Genomic DNA, 12,231 nt, shown 5'->3' with positions numbered 1-12,231 from the left:
TTATAGTGTGGTTGATTGACATTGTAACGAGTGTGTGTATGAGAGTGAGATGTGTTACTCGTAGGAGTAGTAAGGGGAGATGTAAGGGTGGAACACTATAAAGTGGTTGTTGTGTATGTGTAATGTATACGAGTGTGAGTGAGGTGGAATATGTGTGTGAACACATGCACAATTATATGCATGTGTGTAATGGTCTTTTTTGTAACGATCATATGTACTATATAAACCCCTTATGGGGCATGTAATGCAATATACAATTTTCCCTCTCATTTTGGTGTGTATCTTTGTTTCCTTCTCTCTCTCTCTCTCTCTCTCTCACACACACACACACACACACACACACACGTAACCCCCTTGGGAGGGGGGTGGAGCCATTCTAGGCTTCACCCCCCACCCATCAACAAGATGTAACTCGCCTAACGAGGGGGAGCTCAAGGTTGTCGCCTTAGAGTCTCTTGTGTATATTCCTCTTACCATAGTGATAGAGTTCGGAGTTTGTGGATTCCCATGGTTTTTCCCTTTCCGAGATTTCCACGTAAAATATTTGTGTCTTTGTTCTTTTGTTTCTTTGTCTTTTGTTATTTCTGTCATTTCGATCTTTACACCCGCATTTGCACACGTGATAACAGGTTGTTGCCAGTAGTATCCTTAACAATTTATGACAATAATGCAACTCCAACTGTGCCAACCCACATATCCCCTCGTGTGTTTTGTTATGATTTGTTGCACCACCACAAAAAAATGTGTCGGGGAATTGTTCCATAAAAATCCCTAAAGGGTGGACATAAGCAACATATAAGTTGGCTAATCTATTACAACTACATATGTAATGTTTGATTCCAATAGCTTAACTAATTATCATCACAACTAGTAGTTATTTAGTTCTGTAATTACTACAACTAGCAATTTAGGTAAGGCTGATTTAGGTTAATGATAAAGTCTAGTAGATTGGTTTGAAAAACAATTAGCTAATTAGCTAAGCGATTACTGTTAGTAGCTAATTAGATAAGGCAAATTCTATTTCAATGTTTCTTCATGGTATGATTTGAATAATTTGTACATATGTTTACTAAAACTACTACTAAAGAATCCTTTTGGTGGACACTGGATATTATACAATGATGGTCATCCTTAAGAACTTATTTCATCCTCTTTGTTGCACTACAAATTATCAAAAAAATAAAATTTTTACGAAAAACCATGCAAATATATTGAAAGAACTTGTAACCCAATGCTTTGCATGCATCCCTTATGCAACATAACTATGGAGTTTGAGGTTTGTTAAAATATTTTGCCATCATGATTTCTCTAGTTATATGCATGGTCTTTTTCTTATCCACACTTTCAAATATATGCATTGGTAGTCTTGATCGTCTATCAATGAGCTTCGAGTATAATTGATGGAGTAGTAAAAGACGGAACATGGATTCACAAAAAGGGTACAATCATAATGATCGAGTAGGCGAGTTGGCTTATGAGAGGGAAAGCTCAAATTAGAGAATCGGGCAACAAAACATGTTATGGAGAGAAGCATAGATGTGTGTGTATCACTACAAAGAAGTGGTCTTGATGAGCTTCGAGCATGATGATGATTTCTGTAAAAGATGAAATATGGATCCTATGAAAGCAAAAGCTCAAATAAGAGATTGGGCAGCGAAGCATATTTTGGAAAGAAGCATAGATGTGTGTGTGTTTGTGTGTTCTGGTCGATCCATCTATGTATGTATCCAGTGGAAGCATACTTTTGTAAATTCCCGTAAAGTCTCTCTCCAATACTGAAGCCTACAATTGTAATATTTGTAAACAAAGGAAGCGTTTCAATTTCTTTCTCTGTTATCCTAAAAGCAAAAAAGTGCCAGTTTTTAAATGGCTCAAATTCGTGTTCTCATGGAAGCTTCGAGCAAAATTTGAAGCAGAAGCAGCAGCAGCGGCGGCGGCGGATACTATCTCTTTTTCTCGCAGAAGAAGAAAGACATGGAAGCTTTGCAAGGTCCATCAACGTACGAACAAGATCCTCCTCGCCATCCCGCTTTGAAGATCAATTCTAAGGTAATTTTGCTTTCTGCTCTCTTTTCTTTATTGATTCTTTCAGTAAGTAAACTTTTAAATATTCTTATCAGTTTCAAATGTTAGATTCCACCAGAAAGTGTTGTTTAATCATTTTCTGCAAATTCTAATGGAAATTGCTCGATAGGGCCATCCTTCCCAAATCTTTATTCTTTCTTGATTCTATCAGAGATTCATTCTCATTCTTATTCTGTGAATTCGTGGAGAAATTATTAGATTCTTTTCTTGATTTGTTCCATCACTGATGTAATCGCATCAGGAAAACTGCTGAATAGTGTCGGCCTTGATTATATTATGATTCTACTAGAGATTTGTCTTTAAGAAAATGCTTATCATTTCCTCCTAATTCACAAGGAAACTGTTTGAAGGCTTATCAGTTCCAAAGCTGAATTCCTTCATGATTCTATCATTAATATGTGCTTAAGAAAGCGTTTGTAATGATTAGGAATAACTGATTTTCTGCAAATGCTCATGGAAACTGTTGACACATGATTCTGTAGTTGATTCACACTCAAGAAAATTCTTGTTAACGTTCTGAATATGCCATGAAATTGTTTTATAGGCTTATCAGTTCCAATGTAAGATGCTTTTATGCTTCTTCCAGGGATCAATGCTTAAGAAAATGCTCTGAATAGTTCTGATTGTCTGATTTTACTGCAATGTGTATGAAAAATGTTTGATAGGGTTATCAGTTCCAAAGTCAGATTCCGCAATGATGCAATGGGTGAATTATGAACCACGAAATGCTTGTAATAGTTCTGAGCATCAATTTACAGTTCGATGCAATTCAGCTAAGTATTGAATTATCTGCAAGAAGATGGAATCGTTAAAGTGGATGTAGAAAGAAATCCATTTTTATGTGTTTTAGGGTTTCCTTTTTTAGCGATAGCCTTAGCGGAACTGTAGTGTGAGAACTCCAAATCAAGATTTTCCTTATGAGATCATTCAATAGTTGTAAGAGTTCTGAGCAATCAGTTTTTCAAGGAGTTTCTTTCCTTTCTAATTCACCCAACAAGATATAGCATTAGAAGTCAAAAGCAAGTCAAATCACTGAGTATTTTAGCAACAGCTGGGGAAATTGATAAAGTGTTCCCAACAGCTGGGGAAATCACTGAGAGATTTTTGGACGGCCAAAACCTCTTTAAGTCAAAACGTGTGTTTGTGTACATGTCCATTGATACAGAAGACAAAACCAAAGACAAGATAGAAAAGGCAATGTGGTAAAGAATTAATAATACGATCAAAATGTGGGGTAACCGAAGACCAGGATGGCAGGTGGGTGTATTTAGGCCAGATAAAGAAATACATTCCTAAATGTTTTAGGACTCAGGATCTCCAGGATCTCTCTAGCATCAATGTGAAATGTGTTGGCTGAAAAGTTAAAATGCCTGACTCAGCAGAAAAATGATCAAATTTATATTTTTTCAGAAATTTCCCATTTGTTTTTTCTTCCTCATGCAGCTGTTCATTTTCATACTCTTGCTATTTGTATTACATATCCAGGAACCTTTCAATGCGGAACCCCCTGTGTCAGAGTTAGTAGCATCTTATATTACTTCAGTTGACATGTTCTATAAGCGTAATCATGGTCCTGTTCCTGTACTTGCAAACTATTCAACGTATGTGTCTGTTTCTGTAAATATCTTATTTGTTGTTTCTTGCTCTTTAGTGGAGATAATAATAAAGATTTCATGCTTATAGGTATGAGCTGGAGGTTTGCGGCCTGACTACAAAATGTCTCACATTATCTATGGAAGAAATAAAGTGAAGAGCACAAGAAAATGCTTCATTCATTTCAATCACCTTATCTTTCAAACGTCTGAAGTTTTGACTCTGCCATTTTATGACAGGAAATTTCCAAAACATACTGTTGTTGCAACTTTACAGGTTCAGATTATTTTTCACCATTGACAGATTTCACCTTATAATACCTTTTCAACTTTTCTTGACAAACATAATATTGATTCATGGGATGCAATGTCAGTGTGCAGGTAATAGAAGAACAGCCATGAGTGAAACAAAGAAAGTAAGAGGGGTTGGCTGGGGCCTTGCAGCTCTTGGAAATGGTGAATAAAAGAAAATTTCTATCTAATTTTCAAATGTTTGGGTCAGTTCACAGAGATACTAAACGAAATCTTGTGCTTTACCCTCATTTTCGCTCTTTGCAGGTTCGTGGACTGGGGTTCGTTTATCAGATGTTTTACAAGCAACTGGCATCCCACTTCATGCAACAGTTTCCACATCTGGAGGGAAACATGTTGAATTCATTAGTGTTGACAAATGCAAGGTTAGCTGAAATCGCGTGCATGCACAATCTTCCTTATTTTTTTCTCTATGACTCACCTTTTTCCGGCTTAAACATAATGCTTAGTTTCTGGTAATAGGTTGAATATTTTAAAGGGCGTGCCTTTTAAGTATTTTACTCTTCACAGGAGGAAAATGGTGGGCCTTATAAAATATCCATACCACTACTACATGCAACGACTCCAGAGGCTGATGTAATTCTAGCATATGAAATGAATGGGAAGGTTTGTGGTGTTTTACTCTATAGATGTACAGGATCATGTAAACCCTGTAGTAAAGCTATTCCTTGAATAGTGAATGTATTGATTTTTTATTCTTGCAGAAACTTAGCCGAGATCATGGTTTTCCGTTACGTGTAGTAGTGCCTGGTGTCATTGGAGCTCGGTCAGTTAAGTGGTTAAAAAGGATTAATGTTATTGCTGAGGAGTGTCAGGTTGCATCACGTTTCTATACACTAGCTGTTGTTTTGTAACTTGTTTGGGTCTCATTCTATCTTCTCTAATGAGATGATGCAATACTGTTGGAAGTTACGTAAGAAATCAGTTTTTATCTTATCAGGGGTTCTTTATGCAAAGAGATTACAAAATGTTTCCACCTTCTGTAAATTGGGAAAACATAAACTGGGATTCCAGGAGACCACTTATGGATTTTCCGGTGCAGGTGATCACTGAACAAACAAAACTGCTATTTACAAACTTATTTTGCATAAGTACATAGAAGTGAAGTTCTCACAAGTTTAATCCTCCCCTTTGTTAGAGTGCAATATGTAGTCCGGAGGATGGGGCATGTGTAAAGATGGGACAAAAGGTATAAATTTCCTAACTTGCACCTAGCGAGCATATAAGATGCTAGGATCTAGAAATCCAAAGTAGATATGACAGTGAGTTTCTTTATACAGACAAAAGTCAAAGGCTATGCAATTTCTGGTCGAGGTCGTGGTATAGAAAGGGTTGATGTATCTATAGACGGAGGTACAACTTGGAGTGAAGCAAGGATTTTTCAGAGGCAGAAGCAAGGATCTAAAGGAGACCATTACATTCCTGATGATGAACGTCGAGACAAGTGGGGATGGGTCCTTTGGGAGCTTGAAGTGCAATTAAGATCGGCAGCTGATATAATAGTAAAATGTGTATGTTTCTATGTTCTTCTTTTACCATGAATGGTATTTTTATTTATCTTATGAAGGATATGAGTGGTTTGGGATCTCAAAATGCAAAGAAAACTGAACTGAAACAGTAGCAAAAGCCATGTGTTTCTATACTTATCATTTGATGGTACATATGTTGGCTTGACAGTGAACTTAGTAAGATGTGGCCTAAGATGACAACATAAGTTCAGAGTATTGTGTATGTGGACGAATTGTGTCTCTCCCCATATTTCAATTGTGGAATTGCTGTGATTCCGTTTGGAATGCTGCATAAAATTCATTTATAATACTGGATGCTGAAGTTTGGTGTCCCCTTGATCAGATACCACATGCCATCTAGGAAAGTACAGCAAGAAGAATTACCGGAAGTGGCTATTAGAAACATGCTAACATATGCTTCCATAGAGGTGACTGACTAGCATATGGCTTCCAATATGGGATGATTCGAATCATTGGGCACTGTTCTCTCTGTAATTGAAAGCTTCTATGTGCAATTATGTAGTGAGTTTTCAATCTCGAAACAAACTAGAACTCTATAGTTGTTAAGTAACACCATGCTTACTTACAACAATAATATATATTAGGCCGATGAGATGTGAAAAAGTTACAATCCTCAGCAAACTATTTCAAAATTTTCAATCTTGATATCGTGTAATATGGCATCTATAAAAAAACCTCAGAGGTCTGAAACCAGAGCTATAACTTCCTGGTGAATGAAAATTCTAACTGGTACTACAGAGAACTATCGAGGAAGCATCAAGTACAGGATACAAATACACATCCTCGGTTATCTTGGAAAATAGGTAATGATGCTGTGACTTCTCATTGGCATGCTATCTTCAGGAAGATGCATTTCCAAGTGGCTTGGAGACTATAATCTTAGTGTCGAATTTCCTCAATGAATCACAAAACATTAACAAGACAATGGGAAATGAACTGCTTTTCAGGAACTATGAGTCTTATGCATGACATTGAGATATTATTATCGAAGGGTGTTGGAAGAAGATATAGAGCCTAGAGAAGAAGCCACTAGGTAGCTGAAAACAGTGCACAAATAATGCCAATCATATATGTGCAAAAGAAACACTAACCTGTCATATATAAGCTAATGGCTATTAACTTAATTTCGATTTTCCAAGTTTTTGTCAGTAGGATACTGACTGATTTCATCCTCTTCTGAAAGAAATTTATTTACTTTTTAATGCTCTGGTGCAGGTTGATATTGCTGCAAATGTTCAGCCAGAGAATGTGGAGAGCATATGGAACTTGAGGGGTGTTCTCAATAATTCTTGGCATCGTGTTCACGTTGATGTAGCACCAGAAAGCTTGCATTCGAGTCTGTAATGGTTTGCCTGACCACCAACTTCACTTCAGTTAAGTGATAAGCTGAGCCTAGGAATGCACAACAGTCTTCTCTTGTGGCTGCAACTTGTGATTGGGATCTTTATTTTCAGAGAGATAGAATACGTGAAATAATTTTATGTGAGAATAATGCTCCTTCTGCTGAAGGCATGTAGTGAAATAATGTTGACATGCAATCATGGAGATTGTAAATATGACAGCGTACGTAATGTAGGAAGTGTTTGGTTTTAAACACGAAAATGGAAATGTAGTACATATAAGGAGAACCTAGACTTGTCTACAAGGATGGCATGAGAAGATGGATGGTTCACTTGTTCATGGTAGTTATCTTTTATTCGTTGTTAGCATTCTCATTATTGCTGTGATAATTGTCCATGCAAGTTCACCATTGGCATTCGCACTTCCATAATGAGAATTTCATTGAAAGAAGGTATGGTTAGAGAAAAGAATATCTTCAAAAGAGTGAGGAATATATCAATGTGTAAATGAATATTTCACGTGGGTTTGTTGGAAACCTTCAATAGTTGGTTTTAGTGGCATTCATTGAAAGAACTAATATGTAGGCATGTATTACGATACAATTTTGGTTTAGAAAGGCACAATTGGTTTTCCATTTAGAGATGTAATGTTCATCATTAATAACTATTATTTTTGCTATAGCGATGATAAAGGAAACGGGATCACCATTGAAAGGTTGATAAGGCTGGCAAATGACTAGTGTGATATTATAGTCTAATCTCAAATAAAAATGGATGGATTCTAGCTGCTTTTAGCCTTTGGGAGCATCCTTAATGAAACCTTATGTAGCATCAATCATTAATTGAGTCGAATATTTTCTAACTCTTCAATTTTCATCATAGCTAAGAGTAAATAGAATTAAAAGAAAATGAATAGTCATAAGTATCATTCAAGAAGAGCTTATTAAAGGCATAAAACATTACTCACTTTTTTTCCTTGCATCGAGATGTAGAGTTTTTTGAAAATTTGCACCAATGTAAATGGAGAGAACATATAAAAGCAATCTAAGAAAAGAATTACTAATAGAGTTGCAAGGACATATTAATCATGTTACCAACATCAACACATTTTAGTAAGATGATTACCAATGTTTGTAACTTCAATTTTACATTAGAGCTTTCTTTTGATCATTCACAATCGTATTATTTCCATGGTAAAGATGACATATTAATGCAAACATGGTTAGGGCTATGGTAGACGTCTAAAAATACATTATTGTGGAACTGTATATATTTTTAAATTGATTATCTAAATATGGTGAATGAATCCTTGCAAGATGGGTGGAAATAGCCAAAGACACTTATGCATGTATGATTGGTTGAGTAGAGGTTGTTCATGAGTGCCATCTCTCTCCTTGGGCACATAGTTGTTAAAAAACACATATTCTACGTTTAGAATACGTTTTAGAATACTCTGAAGTATTCTACATGTATTCTACGATTTAGAACTGCCGTTTTAAAAATTTCGACATATTATGTATTCTATGTATTTAACAAGTATTTATCATTTCAAAAAAGTTTAATTTTTTTTAATTTTTTTGTAATTTTCTTTTTGAAAAAAAAACTTTAAAATTTGAAAAGTATATAATGTATTTTACAAGCATTCTACATACATTCTAAGTACTTTACATATTTTATCTATAAAATACGTATTCTAAGTAATTTTTAAAAAAAGTTAGAATGCTTAGCATACATATTCTACACGTATTTGATGCTAAGTATTTTACAACAATTCTTGGGCAACATCAAGGCGTGGGAACACAAAGCCTCATTGCAGGTTCATCCTTAATTCTTGTGATTTACCTAATGGAAATGTGGATATACATAATGTCATGCCCTGGGGAAGGTGGGTTTGTGATGCCATTTCAAAAGCATAAAAGCACGTCAAATGAGCATAAACATTTGAACCATTGACATTTACTTAAGAAACTTCATGATGATGGAACACTTTAATGACTGTTGATATACTTTGTTTATCACCCACCATTCTAGAGTTGTAATATCACACTTCATTCTCAATGTATTTCATAACTTTGGGTTGTCCTTAGTGGTTGGCTTGCGATTCACACGGATATGCTTAATCTTTGTGTACTTCTGTTGAGAGACAAGCTCAACATCGGCCGGATCGGCTGAAGAAGCTGAGGACCGGATCGGTTGGGACCGATTGGTTAGGCCGAGTGCGTAAACCGGGAGGTCGTTAGGAAAGATATTCCGTGAGGAATACATTTGGGAGTTAGTGTAGGAGCTCTTGATGAGCATTGAAGTACTGTCAGTACTTCGGTCAGTCCTTCTAGGACTTGTATAAAAGTGTTCACTGAGCACGTCTTATGTACAGACTGAGTATTATTGTTGAATATAGTTCTTGTGTTCTCTCTCACTCTCTTTGTCTCTCCCGCGTATACTGCGTAAGCTCAAGCTCTCCATTAAACCTGAGTTTTCTTCCTTCTGTTCGGTCTTCATACTTGCTCCCACACGTTACTTTTTACATGGTATCAGAGCGCGAGGGTTGAGAACCTCTCTGCAGCCGACACAGCTTGACGAAGAAGAACAAGAAGAACGATGGATAGAGGCATGGCGAGCTCGCTTCCAACAGAGAAGCTCGACAGAACCAACTACGCGTCTTGGTCCTACAAGATGCACCAGTACCTGCTCGGGCACGGCTACTGGAGTTATGTCGAAGGAGCTAATGACGCGGCACCCGAATCGACACACAGAGACTTCCCGTCGTGGGAGCAAACGGTGAGCAGGGTATTATACTGCTTCGCGTCGTGTGTGGGCGAACAACTATTGAGCTATGTTTGGGATGCAAAGACGCCGAAGGGTGCGTGGGAAAATCTGAAGAAGATTTTCGCCGCGAGCACCACAGCCAGGAAGCTTCAGCTCCGATAGGAGTTGAGCAACCTACGACAACGCGACTTGTCGGTGGTGGACTATACCTCGAAGATCAAGGATATCTGCGACTCCCTCGCCTCCATAGAGGTGAACATTGAGGAGAGTGAGATGGTCCAGATCTGTCTCGGAGGTTTGGCGTCGAAGTTCGGCGCGTTTCGAACGGCTGTGTGTACCCGGGAGAATACGCCGTCCTTTTTCGACTTACAATCAATGCTCTTGGTAGAGGAGAACCACGCGGGTGCGTCTACAAGCACGCACATCGACAACAGAATGTTGTACACGGAGGGAGATAGGCCCCGTGGACGTGGAGGACGAGGCGAGTCGGCACGCAATGGAGGCGGCCGATGAGATCAGGGAAGAAGGCACCGAAGTGATGCCGACAGTAACTCAGGACCCTTCGGAAACAGGGGGAGTCGAAGCGATGAGAACTAGCAAGGGAAGTCCATCGTGGAGTGTTGGTACTGTGGCAAGAAAGGCCACAGGGAAAGTGAGTGCTGGAAGAAGCGCGCCGATTCGGAGAGAACTGGTTCCGGGAGCGGCTCCAGACATACCAACAAGGGAAATCAGCAACGATCGCACTACGCCGAAGACTCCGGGAGAGCCGGAGAAGGGACTGCCTTCGTGACGAGACACGAAGCAAACTCAATGAAACATACCACCCCGAGATCGGACGAGGTGTGGTACGTAGACTCCGGCGCGTCAAACCACATGACGAGCCATAAGGAGTGGTTCTCGTACCTCGAAAAACCGATACAACCTGGAGTAGTCGCAACTGGAGACGACACTTCGCATTTGATCGCAAATGTCGGAGAAGTTCCCCTTAGCCATGTCGGGCAGAAAGGGAAACTCATGAACGTGTTGCACGTTCCGACAATCACGAAGAACTTGGTCTCGGTCGGACAGATCGTCGACCAAGGGATGGAGGTTCGGTTTACACACCTCGGGTGCTTCATTGAGGAAGAAGGTCGTGTGTTTGCACAAGGGCGCAGAGACGGGAGGATGTTCATCCTCGACTCCACTGACGGTGGCACCGCAATGTTCGCAAAGGGACAAAAAGCCGAGTCGGACATCGACTTGTGGCACAAGCGGGTAGGCCACGTCAACTACCAACGGCTTCAAGATCTGCAATCGAAACAGGTAGTGTTCGGATTGCCCAAGTTTAGTGGCCGAAAGGCACAAATTTGTGAAGCCTGCCAACTCGGGAAGCAACACCGACTTCCTTTCCCCAACGAGCGAAACCGGAGCCGGAACAAGCTCAACCTTATACATTCCAATGTATGGGGGCGGCACAAAACGTTAGTCTTGGCGGGAGCCGATATTTCGTCTCCTTCATCGACGACCACACGCGGCACACATGGATCTACCTCATTGAGAGGAAGAGCGAAGTCTTCGACTGCTTTCAGGACCTCAAAGGGTTCGTGGAAACGGAAACGGGACGAAAGATCAAGTGTCTGGGGTCGGATGGCGGGAAAGAGTACTCTTCCGGTCAATTCAACGGTTACCTACAACAAATGGGAATTCGCCGCGAATTCAGTTGTAGATACACGCCGTAGCAGAACGGTGTGGCCGAGAGAAAGAATCGGTCAGTTGTGGAAGCGGCACGGGCAATGCTAGAGGAGAAGAGCTTGCCCAAGTTCTATTGGGCCGAGGCGGTAAGGACCGCGGTATACATCCAGAACCGGATCGGAGACAAGGTGTTGGTGCACGAGCTATACTTCGGAATGAAGCCGAACTTACGACACTTGAGGGTGTTCGGTAGCATTGCGTATGTGCATATACCGAAGGAGAAAAGGAGGAAGCTGGACGCAAAGGCCGAGAGATGCATCTTGGTCGGTTACTCGGACGAGCAGAAGGGTTATAAGTGTTATAACCCTCGCACCAAACAAGTGCGTGTCAGCCTCGACGTTGTGTTTGACGAGTCCGCGTCCTGGTACCTGCCCCCGACCACGAACCTCGACTCCAATCCGAGCTCTGACGAAGAGGTCAGCGAGGCTGAGATGCCTCCGGATGAGCCTGAAATCGAGACCCGCGAAGAGAGTCCGATTTCACTTCGGTTAAGTGGACCGATTGGACGACTGAGTCGGTACGACCAGTTTGATGAAGAGCCGGCGAGTAGTGGAGACTCGGTCGTGCATTCCCCGCGCAGGAAGCCGAGGAGACGGCTTACGCGCAAAGAGAAAGGGAAGAAGAAGGTGTCGGATTCCGGCACGGAAAGGAACGAGTCAGACCGACGCGAGTCCGACTTCGAGGGAACCGGTGACGGGTCTTTAAAGGTGAAGTTCGCATCGACCGAGAAGGCCTCGACATCGGCTAATGTGAGATTACGCCGATCTACCCGCAAGAAGAATCCTGTTTTGCGGTTCGGATACAACGAATACATGGCGCATCATTATGCGTACATGACCCGTGTAGCGGAAGTGCGTGAGCCGGAGAGCTACGCAG

General features: G+C 40.4%; 1 protein-coding gene across 1 annotated transcript; it reads left to right on the top strand.

The window, feature by feature from the left end:
• The first annotated feature begins 1,789 nt into the window (after positions 1 to 1,789).
• SOX (sulfite oxidase) lies at positions 1,790 to 7,196 on the top strand. Its single transcript, XM_087327221.1, has 12 exons — positions 1,790 to 2,049; positions 3,571 to 3,686; positions 3,769 to 3,831; positions 3,918 to 3,954; positions 4,052 to 4,133; positions 4,236 to 4,354; positions 4,500 to 4,595; positions 4,694 to 4,804; positions 4,930 to 5,031; positions 5,128 to 5,178; positions 5,270 to 5,500; positions 6,734 to 7,196. Exons 1-12 carry the CDS (start codon positions 1,975 to 1,977, stop codon positions 6,860 to 6,862), a joined length of 1,212 nt encoding a protein of 403 aa, XP_087183347.1. The 5' UTR covers positions 1,790 to 1,974; the 3' UTR covers positions 6,863 to 7,196.
• Positions 7,197 to 12,231: the final 5,035 nt, after the last annotated feature.

This window comes from Azolla caroliniana, unplaced genomic scaffold (assembly GCF_043228905.1).
Source record: "Azolla caroliniana isolate FFs.n. ecotype wild unplaced genomic scaffold, voAzoCaro1.0.p SCAF_11, whole genome shotgun sequence".
NCBI classification, from domain to species: domain Eukaryota; kingdom Viridiplantae; phylum Streptophyta; class Polypodiopsida; order Salviniales; family Salviniaceae; genus Azolla; species Azolla caroliniana.
The sequence above is the reverse complement of the archived record's forward strand: the minus strand, read 5'-3'. Positions and strand labels throughout refer to the sequence as shown.